Below are 18,111 nucleotides of genomic sequence, written 5' to 3' on the forward strand. Positions count from 1 at the left end.
TTAAAGAGACACAGAAGCTGTCCGTCTGAGCTCCTCCTAATCATTCCGCAAGGGCGGGGGTGCAGAACTCTGCCGGGGGCTGGAGCCTGCCACCTCGCATAAGTTGCAGTGGGCAGGGCTGAACTCCGAGACTCCATGCGCTGCCCTGACCCCCCACCCCCACCCGTCCCCGGAGCCCTGGCCTCCTGAAAAGGCCCCTGAACCCCTCCTTCTCCCTGAACCTCTTTCTTCTTCTGAGCCCTTCTGCTCCCTCCTCTTCCCTATTTACAGATCCTAGCTAGTAAGCCATAGGGGAGTGCCTTTTTCATGCCTGCCTGTTTACATGCATGAGTGCACTTAATCCTCGGGAGGAAACTGAGGCTCAAAAAGGGTAGGCAGCTTGCCTGAGGACAGCTAGAGTAGGGGAGGCTGGATTTGAACCTGGGCAGTCTGTGCCCTGTGGTGGTTGTTAAGAAGCAGTTCCTTAGTGCCCATTTTATTTGGATTATTTGGGACTTTTTGGTGGTAACTTGAATATGTTCTTTATATATTTCGGATATTAACTCCTTTTTGGATAGATCATTTGCAAATACCTTCTCCCACTAAGAGCCTGCCCACCTAGAGCTGAAAGCCCCAGGGCAGCCACTGAGGAGAGAAGGCTTCAGGGCAGCCCAAGAAAGCAGCAAACTGACCCCAAGGGTACACAGACGTCATCCGAGCTGAGTTTTCCTAACCTAAAGGTTACTTTCAACTGGGGTTGAGAGGGGTCTGAAAAAACCCTGACCTAATAGCCACTTGTATGGGGTTCCTGTTATGCACCAAGCACTGTTCAGAGACTATGCACCAAGACTGTGTTCAGAGCTGTGGGGGAGGCCCAGATGCCAGTACTGGGAGTTCGAGGATGGATGAAATAATCCTCACCTGCTGCCCAACCTGCTCCTCAGGAAACAGGTTGGTGTCCAAGGTCACCAGCTAGCAAGTGGTGGGGCTGGGATTTGAATCCAAGCAGTCAGGCTGGGAAGTTGAGGGCACGCCATTCTCCTAGTTACTATGATTCTGCCACCCAGAAATATGAAGAGACTGTCTGACACACTTCAGCTTCACACTTAGATGTCGTCATTACCCTTGGACTCAATCCTATGAAATGCTTTGGGCCCCCACTGGAGCCCTACAGTGAGTCTGAATCCTGGCCACACCCATAGAGGTGTCAGAACTGAGTGGCTGTTGGCATGTGAGAACAAAGGGGTGAGGAGCATAAAGAAGGCCCCCCTGACCCTCAAGGCGCCCATGAAGGACAGTGCTACCAGCCTCTGGTCAATGCTGACTGGGCATCCAGCTCTGTGCTCCCTCGGGGTTGAGTTTCCCCATGTGCACAGCAAAGGCTGCACTGCCTGACCTCTTTCAAATCACAACCCCCCTTTGGCAATTGAATGAAAGACACAAGCCCTGGAAAATGCATAGGCATGAAAAAATTTGCATACACTTTCTGCGGGGTTGGGTGGGGGTGTCCATAAACCCCAGGCGTAAGCTGTTGGAAGGCAGTGTGGGGAACTGTTTAGGTTCCTGGGCTCTGGGGACACAGAGACACAGGTTCAGATCCTGACTGCCCCCGCATACTAGTTCTAAGACCCTGTTATAGAACCCAGAGGGCTTTCACCTCTCTGAGCCTTATTCTTCTTAATCATAAAATGCGTAATTATCACCTCACCATGCCGTTGTGAGAACCAACTGAGACCCTGCAGGAAAGGCTTTAGCCTGGCCAACACTGTAGGGAGGCATCAGCAGATGAGGACTTCCAATATTCAAGGAGCTATTTCTCCAAGGGTGACCCTTGGACCACCTGGATCAGAATCCCCTGGGAGAACTCGTTAAATGCAGATTACTGGGCTTCTTGCCCAGAAAGCCTGATTCTGCGGGTCTGGGATGGAGGCAAGAGTGTACATTGCAAACCAGTCTCTGCCTCTCAATTCTGATTGGAGTTTGTCTAAGAAGCACTGTGGCTTTACAACCTCTACAATCTAGGTAGAACAGAATCTGGGAAGAACAGAAAACAGGTGCACGGGCGGGGCAAGGGACACCTCTGGGTCCCCGTCCACTCTGGGGACGGACATATCCCAGGCTACCCACCCCCTACCTTCCAATGGATCTTGGCGTCTCACCGTGCCTCTGCCCCCTCGGCGCCGCCAGGCTGCCACAGGGAGGGGCGAAAGGATAAGGCTTCCCGGGTGAGGGGGGCAGAAAGGAAAGCGAAACTCGTCTTTCCAGAACTTTCACTTTCGCCGCCTCCGCGCGCCACCCAGGTGGCTTCGCGATCCACTGTCGCGCCGGGGTCCCGCTCTGCCCGGGACCTGGCCCCTCCGGCGCACGGCGGCTCGGATGGCCGGCGACCCCTGGCGGAGGGAGGAGAGGCAGGTCCCCGACGGCAGGCGACCGATGGCGGGGGCCGGGGGTCCCCAGCGCCTCCGCGACTGGCTGGTGGCGCAGATCGAGAGCGGGCGCTATGCGGGGTTGCGCTGGGAGGACGCAGGCAAGACCCTCTTCCGCATCCCCTGGAAACACGCGGCCCAGCAAGGCTACCAGGCGCAGCAGGACGCGGCGCTCTTCAGGGTAAGGGGGCGGGAACCGCGGGACGCCGACCTGGAGCCACTCGCTCCCCTTATGCGCAGCGGTTTCTAGGTTGCGGTAGAGTTCAGCATATACGAGAGACCCTCTGACGCCCTCTTAAAACAGAATCAGCCAGAGCTGCAAGACCTGCCCCGTCCCCACCTCCCCCAGGGAGAGCTCTCCTCCCTCTCCAGGGGGAAGTTAGATGCCACCCAAGGGGATTCCAACTCCCCCCCCCCCCAAACCAATCCCAGCAGCCTGAGGATATTTTCTGTGCTTCCCCACCCCAGTGACCTCCTCCAGGGATGCCCTCCCTCACTTGCTTCAGTCATCATTAACTTCCTCCAAACTGCCTCCTTCCTATCAACATTTCAACTCTGGGATCTCTCTCCTGAGCAATAAGCAAGAGCCGCCGCCACCCCAACCCCCACAGCCACCTGCAGCTCCCAATTCTCAGGCCTCCCCTCCCCTTTCATAGGATGAAGGGCCTGGAAAGAAGTTCCTGGTCATCAACTCCCTCACTCATAGCTCCCCATCCCCCCCCCCACCTCGTCTGGCTCCCCCCCACTCTTGCTAACGTCACTAGTTGCCAAATCCAAGGATGCCATCACCGTCATCTTTGATGCCTGGGTGAGTTTGGGCCTGGTGGACCCTTCTTCCTTGAAACGGTGGCACTTGGTTTCCAGAATCTGCCCCCATCAACCCCCTGCTCCATTTTCCTCCTCCGACCTTGCCACTCCCCTTCCTCAGCATCCACCCACCCCCTCATCTTTTGGTGCTCTCAGCCCTGGCTCCAGGACCTCCCTGCTCATCCCCCTCTCCCCCTCCACACAGCCTTAGCACAAGCCCTACAGTTTCCAGCCTCCCCTCCAAGCCCCAGGTGTGCTGGTCTAATGGCCCCCAGAACTCTCAAACTCAGCGTATCCTCAGTACCACACTTGTCAGCTCGCCTCGACAAACTTCGGTGTTTCCCCAAGTGGAAGATGGCCCCGATTGTCACCCAGACCCCAGAACCAGGCACCTGACCCTGGCCTTTCCCCTTTCTTCCAATCTCATTGCACTCCATCACCAGGTCTGCTGGATCTTCCTACAAAAGCTTCTCTGCAATTGTCTGCTTGGACCCATTCCCACCGTCTCTCAGCAGGACCATTGTGGGGTGACCTCACAGAGCTCCCTGCTTCCCCCTGCCTCTCAGCTCTCCCCTCAGCCATCCAGAGAGATCTTCCTAAATGTAAATCTTGCCTTGACACTCCCCTACTCAGAATCCTGCCATAGCTCCCCATTGCTCTTGTGATAAAGTCCCAACTCCTTACGGAGGCTTCAAAGCACCGCATGAACTGCTCCTCCCTGACCTCATCTCTCCCCACCCCGCCCTCCCCAGCTTTAGGCCTGGCCTGACAGTTCTTTCAGTTTCTAAATGCTTCATGTCTCTCTCACTATTAGACCTTTGCACTTGCTGTTGCTCCTGCCTGGAACACCCTCTCCTCTCCCCCTACTCCCGGCCAACTCCCATGTGCTCAGCTTAAACATCCCCTCCAGAACGTTCCCTGATACATTCGTCTGTTGAATGCATCTATCCAGCTCAATGGTTTCCCCCAGCCATCTCTGATTCCTTCTGCTTCCTCCACTGGAGGAACTTTCCCTGTGCATCATAAGTGCCTTGTATGAGTCTGTCTTCTCTAGCGGACTGCCTCCAGCTACTCAAGGGGAATGACACTGAGTACAGTGACTGGCCCACAGAGCTGTTGAACAGGTGGTTACATGGGCTGTTGAGAGAAGGGAGATTCTTTTTTTTTTTTAATTTTTAAGTTTATTTATTCATTTTCAGAGAGACAGAGAGAGAGAGAGCGGGGGGAGGGGCAGAGAGAGAGAGAGAGAGAGAAATCCCAAGCAGGCTCCGCTGATGCATGTGTGGCTCGAACCCATGAAACGCGAGATCGTGACCTGAGCCGAAACCAAGAGTTGGTCGCTCAACCAACTGAGCCACCCAGGGGCCCTGGAGAGGAGAGAGATTCTGAGGGCTGCCCTCCCCTTCCCTCAATCCACCGCTGACCCACACAAGGGATCCCCTGGCTTCACACCTTCCTGTGTCCCTAAGCGCAGGGGATAAAGTTTGGCCTTTGAGAATCTCCGTGCTCCAGCTTCAATCTGTCTCTTCTTTCTTAGTTCCTCTTCCCCTTTCCCCACCACGGGCCCGTTGATCCTCATTAGTCATGGATTCCGCATTTGCCAGTTGGCTTATTCGTTAACATGTATTGGCAAGGCCAAAATCAATACTCAAGGCACTTCTGTGGCCCACAGGCATGTGCAGAATGGTGAAACATTTGAGCCCCCAGACACGCACGTTCCCAGCCGAGGCCGAACAAGGTCGCTCCAGGTGTGGGGGTCACAACAGCGAACACAACAAAGGCCCCTCTTTCATCGTGGTGATAGCACTCTGTGCCCTGTGCCCAGGCCAACTTTCAGTTATGTCCTTAATAGAATGAAAAACAAAACTGCAATAAATAAGCACGGACTGTGTGCCAGGCACCGTGCAAAGCACCTTACGTAGACCACTCATTCTATACCCCTCACAACCACACGAGGTTAGGTATTCTGGGCACCGTTTGCCGACAACAAAATCAAGCCTGAAAGCTCTCCCCACGGGCAAGTGGCACCAACACACGCACTGGCTTTTCTGTTTGGTGTCCGTTTCCCCACCAAGCCTGGAACCTCTGGGGGTAACGAGTGAACGGGATTCATCAGTTAAAACCCCCCAGCCCTGAATGTGACCAGGGCAAGTAATACATCTCCCACAGCCTTCCCCTTTGGCTCTTCTGCTCCAGCCACACCGGCCTTGCTTGCATCTGTCAGCCTCTTCCCACCTCAGGACCTTTGCACTTGCTGTTCTTCTACCCAGACCACCCTCCCCCCAGTTCTTTGTCGGACTCCATCCTTTGCACTCAGGCTTCAGCTCAAATGCTACTTCCTTCTGGAGGCATTTCTGACAACCCTTCTAAAGTAACCCCTCATTTATTTATTTATTTATTTATTTATTTAATGCCTCCACCACAAGAGTCACTCACTCTAATGTGTATAATGAATATCTTTGGTCTGCACGGTTTCTTGCAGAGTGGGCATTGCTGTTTTGTATGTGTTCTTACCATATACACTTCATGTGGTCTATAGATCTCATTCTGTGCCTTACTCTTTTTTTTTTTTTTTTGCTCCGGATCATGTGCTGAAGACTTATTCTTGTTCCCTGTGCATCTAATTTATTGCTCCTAGATGCTTCTAGATGCTGCACAGACTCCCTGTTGGGTACCATGACACACACCCCCAGCCCGCTTTCCCAAGGGTGGATATGAGTTTGCTTTCCAGGACCAGAGTCAACGCTGTCGTGAATATCCTTGCCCGGGTCTCCTCATGAGCCTCTGTGAGCATTCCTTTGGAATCAGAAATTCTGCTCACAGGGTATATTTAGACTTCATTTGACTAGGCATGCCTGATTACCATCCAGAAGTTCTGCACTATCCCAGGCCCACCACCTTCTGTATCCCCACCACCTTCTGGCATTATCCAACTCACTAAATTTTGTCGGCTTGTGGGTGATAGCTCACATTTCTATTCGCATCTCTGTGACACTAATGAGTTTAAGTACATTCTCATATGCTCACAGGCTTCTGGTTTCCTCCTCCCTAAACCACCCGGGCTTGCCCTTTGATAAGAACTTTTTCTTTAGGGGATGCTCTCTGTTTCCTGTTGGTTTGCAAAGTTCCTTGTATATTCTAAAATTAGCCCCTTGCCGGTTTCAGACATTGTAAATGTTTTGCCTTCTGGTCCCCGCCTTTGAAATTGTTGAGGATGCTATTCTCTGCCCCTACAAGAGTTTCTCCCACATTATCTTCCACGAGCTCCCAGTTTCTCCTCTAACCTTTGGTTTTCTAACCATCTGGCGTCCACTCTGTATGTCGCAAGAGGTAAGGATTTAGTTTTCTGGTTTTCCAGGTAGCACATCACTGCCATTATTTTGTATCCCATCATCCTATTTTTAAAAATTGATCATAATCCATCACTTGAAATATAATGATTCCTGCTTGGCTGTCTGAAGCTGTTTTCTCTCATTAGACTTGAGTTCCTGGAGAGCAGGGACCACGTCAGTCTGGTTCCCCATTTGGTCTCCAGCTCCTGGCTCAGGCCTGGCGCACAGTAGGAGCTCGAGGAATATGTGTTGGAGGGAGGGGGGGGAAGAACAGTGAAAAGGATGAAGGGGCAGAGAGACAGAGGCTTGGAGGGAGAGAGAGAAGGGTGAGAGGCACGGTACACCCTCATTCATCCGCACGGCAGCAGCCCCCTCTTCCAGGCTATTCCTCCCCACGTGCCCCTGCTCGTTCCCAGGCCTGGGCCATACACAAGGGCAGGCACCTAGAGGGCATTGACAAGGAGGACCCCCCCACATGGAAGACCCGGCTCCGCTGTGCCCTCAACAAGAGTGCTGACTTCTGTGAGGTGCGTGAGCGCAGCCAGCTGGACATCTCCGACCCCTACAAGGTCTACCGGATTGTGTCCGGCAGTGCCCATGGCCCAGGTATGATCCTGCCCCTGGAGGTAGTGACCAAGGATGGCTCTCTGGGCAATAAGGACCCTACCCTGCCCATCTGTAAACTGGGAAACAGTGGGCTTATGGAGCTTAAACTCATGGGTTGGTAAACGCAGAAGGACCCATAGACCTTCTTGGTTTATCTTCCCATTAGAAGGGATTAGGAGGAAACTGAGGCCTGGAGAGAAGTGGGCCCTGCCTGGGATCATGCCATGAGCTGGGGTACTCTTGTGTGGGAGCTCCTCTGTTGGGGGCTCCCCTTGAGGCCCGGGAAACAACAGGCTGTTCTTGCTCTATCCAGTGGCCAGGACTTGCGCCCCGCCTGGGAAGAAGAACATCCTCCGGAGCCGGCAGGAGCCCCCTGGAGATGTGACGGAGCTGGTGGCCCACGGGACAGACCAGGCCAGTTGTCCTGCCAGCCCCTGCAGCCTTGCCAGCTCAGTCACCTCTGCCCTCGGTGCTCTCTGGCACTGTCGTCTGTCCTGTCCTCTTCTCCAGCTGCTGCCTCATCACCATCCCTGTCTCTCCTGCCAGCTCGACCTCTTCTTACCTCTGCTCCACCTCTACTTCCACCCTCAGCCCCACCGGCCCCTTCCCTTCGCCTCCAACGGCTGCGGCTCCACCGCCGGCTGCATCCGCCCTGTTTCCTCCAAATTCATCCCTCGCCCCTGTCATCACTCTCGCCTCTGTCCCCATCTCCATCACCTCTGTCCCCACCTCTGTCACCTCTGTCCCCTCATCTCTGCCACCTGTCTCCATGCCTATCACCTCTGTCTCCATGTCTGTCACTTCTGTCCCCATCTCCATCATGTCTGTCCCCACCTCTGTCACCTCTGTCCCCTCATCTCTGCCACCTCTATCCCCATGTCTGTCACCTCTGTCCTCATCTTTATCACTTCTCTTCCCATCTCTATCACCTCTGTCCCCACCTCTGTCACCTCTGTCCCCTCATCTCTGCCACCTCTGTCCCATGTCTGTCACCTCTGTCCTCATCTTTATCACTTCTCTCCCCATCTCTATCATGTCTGTCCCCACCTCTGTCACCTCTGTCCCCTCATCTCTGCCATCTCTGTCCCATGTCTATCACCTCTGTCCCCACCTCTATCTCCTCTGTCCTCTAATCTCTGCTACTTCTGTCCCCATCTCTATCACCTCTGTCCCCACCTCTGTCACCTCTGTCCCCTCATCTCTGCCACCTCTGTCCCCATGTCTATCACCTCTGTTTCCATCTCTATCACCTCTGTCCCCATCTCTATCGCTTCTGTCCCCATCTCTATCATGTCTGTCCCCATCTCTGTCACCTCTGTCCCCTCATCTCTGCCACATGTCTCCATGTCTGTCACTTCTGTCCCCATCTCCATCATGTCTGTCCCCACCTCTGTCACCTCTGTCCCCTCATCTCTGCCACCTCTGTCCCATGTCTATCACCTCTGTCTCCATCTCTGTCACCTCTGTCCCCATCTCTATCATGTCTATCCTCTAATCTCTGCCACCTCTGTCCCATGTCTATCACCTCTGTCTCCATCTCTGTCACCTCTGTCCCCATCTCTATCATGTCTATCCTCTAATCTCTGCCACCTCTGTCCCCATCTCTATCGCCTGTCCCCATCTCTATCCCTTCTGTACCCATCTTTGCCACCTCTGTCCCCATCTCTATCACGTCTGTCCCCTACCTGCTCACTCTGTCCTCACATGTCTCTCCCTAGCACGGTGAGCTTCACCTCTGACCCCATAACCTCCATCGACTCTCTTTATTTCTATGAGGGAAAGGGTCTTGAGCTCTGAAACCTCAAAGTCTCTATCAACCCCGCTGGCCTCAGTCTGCCCAGACTTCCCTCTGCCCCAGTGAGCACAGTCTGGGAACTCCGGTGACCCACAGTCTCCTCTCCCACCCTCATGACCCTCTCTCCCAATGGCCAGGATGGCTCCAGATCAACCACAGAGGATAAGGACAAGGAGGGCCCCCCCAGGCTGGCCCAGCAGGGCTCCCTGCCACCAGCTGTCCCAGGCCCTCTGGCTGACCACAGTAAGGACCGGATCTCCTCGCCTGCCCTTACTTCCTCCCTGGCCTCCTCCAGGATCTTGATTCAGGGGTCGAGGGACCCAGGGCAAGTTGTGCCTGGCTGCTTCCCCTCCTTCCCTAGGGTACCTGGCGCAGGACCCCACACACCGCTGGAGCCCATCACCCTCTGAGGACTTCAGCAACCCCGGTAAGGAATCTGAAGGCCTTCCCCTCAGACAGGTGCCCAGAAGTGGGGAGGGCCAAGGGGTGAGGCCAACTAGGCCCTTTCACCCAAAGCACCCAGCCCGGATAACAACAACAGCTCATGTTCGCTGAGGGCTCAGTTTATGCCAGGCATCTTTCTAAGCTCTCCCCACAGCCTGTGAGATAGATACTGCCATCGTCCCCACTCTACAGATGCAGAAACGCACTCCAAGGTTAAGAACCTTGCCCCAAATCAGACAGTGAGGAGTCCTGGGAAGGTTACTGTGGGGTCGCAGCTGCTAAGTAACAGTGAGGGGATCAGAATGCAAAGGCCTGGCTGCAGATCCCCCAGCCTTAACCATTGAGCATCCCACTGGCCCCTCGTATGGAGGGTGCTGATTTGTTGTTGTTTCTATCAGCATTAAACTGTTTGCTGGGAAGAAGCTCCTAGACTACCAGCGGTTAGGACTGGAAAGGCCCCAGTGTCCTGGTACATTGCCCCAGGTGTACCATGTAGATGGCCGTGTAGTTGTACCCCAGGAGATGGCCCCTATGCTTTTGACCGTGGAGCTCGAGCTACCAGTTCATTTATACTGGAAGCTGCTGCCATTTAACTGGTGCCAGTCCTACTACTGCTACTACTAGAATCATCATCATCATTTATCCGGAGGGAGCACCAAAACTTCCCCAGGTGTGGGCCGGAGGGGCCTGGGGGGGGAGGGGGGCTCCCCTGCCCTGTTGGCGCGGGGGAGGGGGAGGGGAGTAGGGCGTGCGGTGCCGGGCGCCTCCAACGCCCCGGCGCGCCCCCTCTGCCCGCCCCGCAGATTGCTGGCTGCACGTGCGGCTGTTCTACGGCGCGGAGCTGGTGCGGGAGGCCACCTCGCGCACGGCCGAGGGCTGCCGCCTGAGCCCCGAGGCAGTCAACGCGGCCGAGCGCCTGCTGGGGCCGCCACCGCGCGTCGCGCAGGTCGGCTTCCCGGAGCCGCCGCCCGGCGCCCGCGTGCTGCAGCGCCTGCTGCGACACCTGGAACGCGGCGTGCTGCTGTGGGTGGCCCCCGAGGGTGTGTTCGCCAAGCGCCTGTGCCGGGGCCGCGTGTACTGGCGCGGCCCGCTCGCCCCGCACCGCGCGCAGCCCAACAAGCTGGAGCGCGAGCGCACCTGCCAGCTGCTCGACACGCGCCGCTTCCTCGAGGGTAAGAGCGCGACGGTGGGGCCGCGGGCAGCTTGGGACAGAGTGGCTGGGCAGAAGGGGCGTGGACAGCGGCGAGTGGGCACACAGGATGTGAGCGCAGGCGAATGGGATTCTGGGCTTGGGATGGGCATTGAAACAAGGGATGTGACACATAAGCACTGGGAGTGGGAACGAATTACAGGCGGGGTGGGGGGGGGACTTGGGCACAGATGTGGACATAGGCTTATGGGGAATGTAGGCACGGGGCGGTTTGGGGCATTGGGTGTGGGGCATAAGCATAAGACTTGGGCACATGTATTGGCATAGGGCGCAAAGCATAGGCTGGGCACTGGGCACAAGATAAGCACAGGTGACTGGCAGTGGGCATGGGGTGGGCATAAAGGTGTGACAGTGAGCACAGGAGCACGAGGCACAGGGCATGAGCACTGGAAGTGGGCACAGACGTGGGACATGAGGCGGGTATAGGGACAAGGAAGTGGGCACAGGGCATGGGCACACAATGGGAATGAGGCCTTATAGGACATGGCCATGAGATATGAGCACAAGGTGGGCACTAGGTGGGATTCCCAAGCCTCCAGTCTTGGTCCCTGTAGAACTGCGCGCCCACCTGCAGGATGGCCACCAGGAACCTGAGTACCAGATCCGTCTGTGCTTTGGCGAGGAGTACCCAGGGCCCCCAGACCAGCCCGAGGAGCGACTCATCATGGCCCACGTGAGTCACCTCCAGCGAAGAATCACACCCTCCAGTCGCCTCCAAACAGCCCCTTACTGATTTCCTCCAGTCCTCAGCTCCTGACCTGATGACCCTCTGATCTGTAAGACCCTGCATGTAAAATGCCGGTGGGGTGGGGCGCCCGGAGGTCGGCTCTGTCGGTTAAAGCGATAGAATTCAGCTCAGATCAAGATCTCACAGTTCATGAGTTGGAGCCCCACATCAGGCTCTCTGCTGTCTGCGTGGAGCCTGCTTCAGATCCTCTGTCTCCCTTTCTCTCTCTCTCTCTCTCTGCCCCTCTCTTGCTCTTGCGCGCTCGTTCTACCTGTCTCTCTCAAAAATAAACACTAAAAAAAATAATAAAATGCCGGTGGGGTCAGGACTGACACTAGGTCTGTGACTTCCCACCGGAATGTAGGGGGCGCTAACGGAGACAGTTGGCTCATTGCCCCCCCCCCCCCCCCCCCCGCCCCCTGCAGGTGGAGCCCGTCTTCGCCCGGGAGCTCTTCCTGCACTGGAAGCGCCACTACCACGGTGCCACGGCCAAGGCGGGTCCCCAGCCCCGCATCTCCGATGGTATCACTCACCTGCTGCCACAGCTGAGTCAGCACTAAGGGGTCACTTCCTCCCCTCCTCCCCTCCGAAGTCAGCACCTCCCCACCAGCGGACCCCATCCCAGACCTGCCCAAAGAGCCAGTGGACTTGGGACTGCCCCCCACTCATCGCCCAGGTCGGTGGGGACAGCGGAAGCAGATCCCTGCCCTTCAACCTCCCCGCCGCAGAGACGCAGCCCTGGAACGCGGCGCGTGGGCAGACGGCAAGCAGCTGGGCCTGGGAAATCAGGAGGAAACCAAACTCGACCTTGAGGTTCTCGAAACAGCAGTTACGGGGCAGAAACAAGACTTCATTTCTTGTTGAGAGCACAAGAGGTCTGCAGTGGTCTGCTTGAGTGCCCGTTTTACCTGCAACTGATTCATTAGAAAGTGTGCTTCAAGTTGGGATTACCAGTTAGATCCTTAGGGATTAGCATGAAGCCAGACAGTAACAGAACTGCCTGGCCTCTGAGAGGTTCTGAGTTTCCAGAACCTTCCTCCCACCTACCATTGGTCTGTATTCTTCTGTGGCCGGGGAGGGGTCCCACGGCAGAAAACTTGGCCTGAATGGGGCGGGGGTGGGGATGGGGGGGGCTGATGACTGAACCACCGGCACCAGTAGATAACCATCTTTGGGGAAACTGACCCAGACCCCTAAACACAGCAGTAAGGCAGAAGGCAAAGTTGGAGGCAGGGGTCCAGTCCCTCCCCCAAGCCCTGCTGATTTTTGCAAATGGCAGTTTGTAGGCAGTCCTTGAGAATTGGGAGGGAACCCCATCAACCATAAAGGCAATTGATCCTGCCTTGTCAGTAAAGTCACTTTCTGCCCCAGATATCAGACCTTTTTTCCTTTTTTGATTTCTGACTTTATAGGGATTCTCCTACAGATGGCAATGTAATAAATCTCTTTCAGTGATACATTAATAAGCCACTTTTATGGAGGGAGTGAGCTGTATGCTTCGACAAAGGACAGAAATCAGCCGGATCACTGGTTTTTATACATTGGACAAATGTTGGTTGAGCACCTACTCTGTTCCAGGCCATTACTAGACAAAACAGCATGTCCCTACTCTCTTGGGGTCCATAGCCTGTTTTCCGGGGGGGGGGGGGGTCCAGTGACTGTCCTCTGTCCCTGCTCCTCTTCTATAGAAGGGGTCATGTTAAGGAGTTATAGAATCCTAGATTCAAACCTGGATTCAGATCTCAGGTTTGTCATTCACTAGTTGTGTGACCTCAGGCAAGTCACTTAACTTTTCTGAGGCTTAGATTCCCCATCTATTCAAAAGAAGCCACAAAGGCCTTTGGAGCAAGGTTGGTAAATGCAAGGAGTAAATGCAGAGGAGGGAAGTTGAGCTGTCAGGAGGCTGACTTGGAGAGTGGCACACAGTAGGTATCCTCTGACTTGGTTACTTATGGGTGGGAGAGCATGGAGAGCATCCTTAAGATTGGATCCTGACTGTTCTAGGCTTTGCTGGCGCAAGGCTGCAGCTGGTGGGGAGCCTCAGTTCAGAGTGACATTCCTGAGCCAGGTCTAAACCCCGACTCTGGGCTAAACTCCTGGAGGCTGCTGAATTCCGTGTAAGGGGGCGTGTTACATCCTCACCACAGTATGGACAGCTGAAGAGTCGCCAGCTCCAGTTTAGAGATGAGAAACTGAGGCTCAGCCAGGGTCAGGGACTTGCTTGAAATGCCTCTTGGAGGTGGGCAGGGGTGGTGGGGGGAGGTCTCTGCCTAGATGGCGGTCCTCTCCACAGCGGTCACTAGAGGGCGCCAGAGCTCAGAATACTGGGTTTGGCGGTTCTCCTCGCCTCCAAGGGGCCGCGCCCCTCACACACCCCGGAGCTAGGAGGGCAGCAGTATTGTGACCTCAAGGGCTGTGCACTGCCGGGAGAGGGGGGCGGGTCTGGGGCAGGGAGAAAGGAGACCCCAGGCCCGGAAGGAGAAGGAGAGGAGAAAAGGGGAGCTGGAGGCGGGGACTTGAGGGCCCCTGGGGCTTTTCTCACAGGACTCCCAGTTCTCTAGATCAGCCCCTTTGATTCTGCCTCCTGTCTCTCTCATCAGCGTGCATCTCTCTCTGTCTCTCTGCCCTACACATCTTGTGTCTGTGCCTGTGTCTCTGTCTCTTGCTCTTTCACTCTGTCTCTGTAGCTTTATTTGTTTTTGGTGACTCTAACTGTCTCCATATAGCGTGTGTGCGCGCGTGCGTGTCTGGCTCTGTCTGTTCTTTCTGTCTCTGTCTTACCTTCGTCTCTCTAGGTATGTCTCTGCCTCTGGCTCGCTGTGTGCGTCACTGTTTCTCTTGTTATGTCTTTACCTCTCTGTGTCTTTCTCTCTGTTTTTAACTGCCTCTGTCTCTTTCTGTTTCTGTCTCTCGCTCGGTTTGCATGTCCTGTCCCTTGCAGCCACCCCCACCCCTAGCACATGTGGGCTGAGGGTCTCAGTCCCTTCCCTCCTATCTCCTCACCCCTGGCAGCTGTGCAGTTTCCCAGTCCTGGCCTCCCTGCCCGCCCCTCTTGGGCCTTAGGGGAGCGGGGTGAGGGAGGAAGGGAGGGCAGCCTGGTGGGCCCACCCCTTTTTGCCTTTCCAGGCTGGGAGGCTGGGCCAGTGAGCCTTTTAACCAGCCTTGGACGCAGTGCCTGGCCCCTCTGTGGTCCCGGCCGCCGCCAGCCCGGCCAGCATGCAGCAACAGCCCCTGCCTGGGCCCTTGGCCCCTGCGGCTGAGCCGACCAAGCCTCCCTACAGCTACATAGCTCTGATTGCCATGGCCATCCAGAGCTCCCCAGGACAGCGGGCCACACTCAGCGGCATTTACCGCTACATCATGGGCCGCTTCGCCTTCTATCGCCACAACCGGCCCGGCTGGCAGAACAGCATCCGCCACAACCTGTCACTCAATGAGTGCTTTGTCAAGGTGCCCCGTGATGACCGCAAGCCAGGCAAGGGCAGCTATTGGACGCTGGACCCCGACTGCCACGACATGTTTGAGCACGGCAGCTTCCTGCGCCGACGCCGACGCTTCACCCGGCGAGCAGGTGCCGAGGGAGCCAAGGGCCCTGCCAAGGCACGCCGTGGACCCCTCAGAGTGACCAGCCAGGATCCGGGAGTCCCCGACGCCACAACTGGCAGGCAGTGCCCGTTCCTGCCGGAGCTGCCAGAGCCCAAGGGCCTAAGCTTCGGGGGTCTGGTGGGGGCCTTGCCAGCTACCGTGTGCCCTGCAACCACTGACGCCAGGCCTCGGCCACCCATGGAGCCCAAAGAGATGCCCGCACCTAAGCCTGCAGGCCCGGGGGAGCTCCCTGTGGCCCCCTCGTCTTCCCCGTGCCCAGCATATGGCTTTCCTGCTGTCTTCTCCGAGGCTGAGGGTTTCAGTAAGGCCCCTACACCCATCTTGACCCCAGAGGCGGGCATTGGGAGCAGCTACCAGTGCCGGCTGCAGGCACTGAATTTCTGCATGGGGACTGACCCAGGCCTTGAACACCTCTTGGCCTCAGCAGCCCCCTCTCCTGCACCACCCACTCCTCCAGCCTCAGTCCGGGCCCCGCTGCCCCTGCCAGCTGACCCCAAGGAACCTTGGGTTGCAGGCAGCTTCTCTGTCCAGGGAGGTTCCAGCTACCCATTGGGGCTGACCCCCTGCCTATACCGGACACCAGGAATGTTCTTCTTTGAGTGAAGCCAGCCCGGCCTCAGGCAGTCCCTGCAGGGCCCCTGCCAACTGCACCCTCCAGGGTGAGCCTGACTCTAGGATCTGGGGCACTCTCAAGGGACCCGGGCCTGGCAAGCCAACGACAGCTGGGACAGGAAGCCAAGATTGGAGTAGCGAACACGCAGCCAGGCCCCAGGGCCTCTGGACAGACTTGAGGGAGAGGGGAGGCAGGGCCCCCGTGGGATTTACTCTGTGGCTCTCAGGGCCAATAAAAGCAGTATGATGATGGTCAGCCTGCTGGATGGTTGGGGACTGAGGGCTGGGACGCCTGGCTCTGTGTGCGGTGGCTGTGGTTGTGGGGTTGCGGGGCAGAGTCAGGGGATCCTGGGTGGAAACGTCCCATATGAGGCTTTCTCTTGCTGGGGACTTTCTCAGGGAGTTTCCCAGGAAAGTGGAGGAAGGGGGAGCAGGGAATAGGGGAGAGAGAAAAGGAGTGTGGCCAAGAGATACCAGGCAGGGGGTAAAGATGGGCTGGCCTGAGGGGCTGATTCTCCAGCCCCAAACTCTGTGACTCAGCACCCCCCCCCCATTATCAGTGGTCATAATAACTGTGACCATTTGTGGCATTTATTCTGCCGTGGGCTTGTGTATATCCTTTCCCCAGACCCTATGCAATTCAGGATTTTCCAGTGGTGGAAACTGAGGCTCAGAGAGTTCAGGGCTCATTAGCTCCGACCCCAGATGGCAAATAAGTGGCTGTGCCCCCAGCCCCTGACCCGCAGTGAGGAAGCAGGGGTGGCACATGGGAGGAGAGCTGGTGGTGACCCCCAGGGTGGGAGAGGCTTTTCTGGAATCCTGGAATGCCAACGCCAACAAGGCACCCTTGCCCCTTTGCACAGACATGGAGCCCAAGGCTCAAAAAGGCAGACCCCCGTCCCTTTGCATTTTCCACATGAATGGGGGACCTCCCTGAGCCCCCAGCTCTCCAAGGCCCCCTGATGACTCTTTAAGAAAGCATTTCTCTTAGGGGGGAAGTGTGACTGTCCTGGATACAGATCAGAAGTGACTGATTCCTGACTTTTGGCCTCCTCTGGCCGTCCCCCTCGGCAGAAGCAAAAGACGTGGGTATATTCGTGGCCCCTATCAGAGGAACAGACTCAGGGACCTGAAACCTCAGTGTCCCCACACCCTTCAATACCAGCGTTGCTGAGGCACAGGGCTTCCTTGTGGAGCCTCGATGCCCCATCTGGATCCTGGGTATAGGGAGAAAAGAGAGAGGCCAGGGATACTGGGGAAACCCCCTTTCTGGCATTTGCTGTAGGGGCTTTGAGGGTCTTCTGTCCCACAAGGTGACACCCAGGGGTCTGGAGACCCCTTGGTCGGGCAGGCGGCACAGTGCCTCCAGAGGCCCTCACTCGGGCAGGCGGCCATGCTGATTTCAGTCTCTGCTGCTCCGTCCTCCCTCAGCAGGTCCCCTGGGGCCAGGGAGGAAGCGAGCCTGGCTGGACAGTCCCTACTGTCTGGTTCCCACAGACTCCAGAGCCGCCAGGGTGGAGGGGGGACCTGCAGGGTGGGGGCTCACTGTGACCGGAAGGGGTTGGGAAAATGCCTGGCCAGCTGTGGAGGCCCTCCCCACCACATGCGCGGGACCCCAGCCTGGAGTCCATCTAGCAATGGGGAGAAGGAGAGAGGGTTTGTTCTGTCTCGTCACGTCTAGGCAGCCTCATGGGTGAGGAGTAGGGGGAAGTCCTGGGTGTGCAAGGCATGGGTGAGGAGAGGGGAAGGAGGCGCTTGTGTGGGTTTGTTCTGAGGTGTGTGTGTGTGTGTGTGTGTGTGTGTGTGTGTGTAATGCGCAAACAGTTACAGAGACAGGGACAAACAGATTCAGGGGGGTAAGAGTTCTTTTTCAGTTGGGTCAGGGAAAGAGGCCTCTGCCGGGCACTGTTCCCTGTGGTGCATTCCTGTGGAGACCTGGTGACCCCAGTCCCTTCCCAGCTTGTGTCCTGAACTAGTAGGAAGATGGGGAGGCTGGCCCGACGGCGGGGAGCCCCGGCCTCTGCATCCTGCTCCAGCCATCCTCTGAGGAGGTTAGCATCTGAACTGGGGTCGGGGGCGGGGGGTGTGCCTGGGGAGAACATGCAAAAAAGGCTCAACCACACCCTGGTGCACAAATCCGCTAGGGGCACGAGCCCTCTCTCCACGTCCCTCTCTGACCCCCAACATAGTCAAGAAGTGAAGACAGGCCCCTCTGCTCCAATCCCCAAGCAGGACCCGGGGCTCAGTGCCTGCCTTGGACTCCCTCTATGATTCTGGAAGCGTGCCCATCGCTCTGGGTCCTGATTTTACTTCCTTTGCCCAGCGGGGGCTGGAGGAAGGGCAGCCTGACTCTGAGTCTGCGTCCCAGGGGAGGGTCCGACATGGGAGACTGGCTGGAAGGGATCCCATCTCCAGAGGTGTTGGACCAGGAGGCCCAGACACCATGATCTCATGTTGCCCTCTGCTTGCTGCCCAGCCGGAGGACCCCACCCACTGGGCCTCCTGCCCTCACATTCTTTCCATGACCAACAGACGCCCTGTGCTCCTGCCTGGCCACCCCCACCTGG

The 18,111-nt window shown here is 56.7% G+C and overlaps 2 protein-coding genes across 4 annotated transcripts; both read left to right on the forward strand.

Annotated features, from left to right (window-relative positions):
* The first annotated feature begins 17 nt into the window (after window positions 1-17).
* LOC122496400 (interferon regulatory factor 4-like) lies at window positions 18-12,789 on the forward strand. 3 transcript variants are annotated; one of them, XR_006300794.1, is made up of 8 exons: window positions 18-2,586; window positions 6,961-7,150; window positions 7,464-7,564; window positions 9,083-9,188; window positions 9,307-9,372; window positions 10,193-10,561; window positions 11,174-11,272; window positions 11,752-11,862. XR_006300794.1 is itself a non-coding variant. In XM_043602622.1 (8 exons), exons 1-8 carry the CDS (start codon window positions 2,356-2,358, stop codon window positions 11,884-11,886), a joined length of 1,317 nt encoding a protein of 438 aa, XP_043458557.1. In that variant the 5' UTR covers window positions 25-2,355; the 3' UTR covers window positions 11,887-12,789. The 3 variants fall into 3 exon arrangements, 2 of the variants coding, with proteins under 2 accessions (XP_043458556.1, XP_043458557.1); XM_043602622.1 differs by having other exon boundaries at window positions 25-2,586; window positions 11,154-11,272; window positions 11,752-12,789; XM_043602621.1 differs by lacking the exons at window positions 9,083-9,188; window positions 9,307-9,372; window positions 10,193-10,561; window positions 11,174-11,272; window positions 11,752-11,862 and having other exon boundaries at window positions 23-2,586; window positions 7,464-9,072.
* A 112-nt stretch (window positions 12,790-12,901) lies between these two features.
* FOXS1 (forkhead box S1) lies at window positions 12,902-15,800 on the forward strand. The gene has a single exon (XM_043602623.1). It carries the CDS (start codon window positions 14,543-14,545, stop codon window positions 15,533-15,535), a length of 993 nt encoding a protein of 330 aa, XP_043458558.1. The 5' UTR covers window positions 12,902-14,542; the 3' UTR covers window positions 15,536-15,800.
* The last annotated feature ends 2,311 nt before the right edge of the window (window positions 15,801-18,111 follow it).

This window comes from Prionailurus bengalensis, chromosome A3, assembly GCF_016509475.1.
Source record: "Prionailurus bengalensis isolate Pbe53 chromosome A3, Fcat_Pben_1.1_paternal_pri, whole genome shotgun sequence".
NCBI lineage: Eukaryota > Metazoa > Chordata > Mammalia > Carnivora > Felidae > Prionailurus > Prionailurus bengalensis.

What these genes read in the sequence shown, in the direction of transcription:
- LOC122496400 (XM_043602621.1), top strand. Translation starts at nt 2,356, where the DNA reads ATGGCCGGCGACCCCTGGCGGAGGGAGGAGAGGCAGGTCCCCGACGGC. An exon ending in AGGACGCGGCGCTCTTCAGG is followed by an intron (nt 2,587 to 6,960) that starts GTAAGGGGGCGG and finishes GCTCGTTCCCAG; the next exon opens with GCCTGGGCCATACACAAGGG. An exon ending in CGGCAGTGCCCATGGCCCAG is followed by an intron (nt 7,151 to 7,463) that starts GTATGATCCTGC and finishes TGCTCTATCCAG; the next exon opens with TGGCCAGGACTTGCGCCCCG.
- FOXS1 (XM_043602623.1), top strand. Translation starts at nt 14,543, where the DNA reads ATGCAGCAACAGCCCCTGCCTGGGCCCTTGGCCCCTGCGGCTGAGCCG.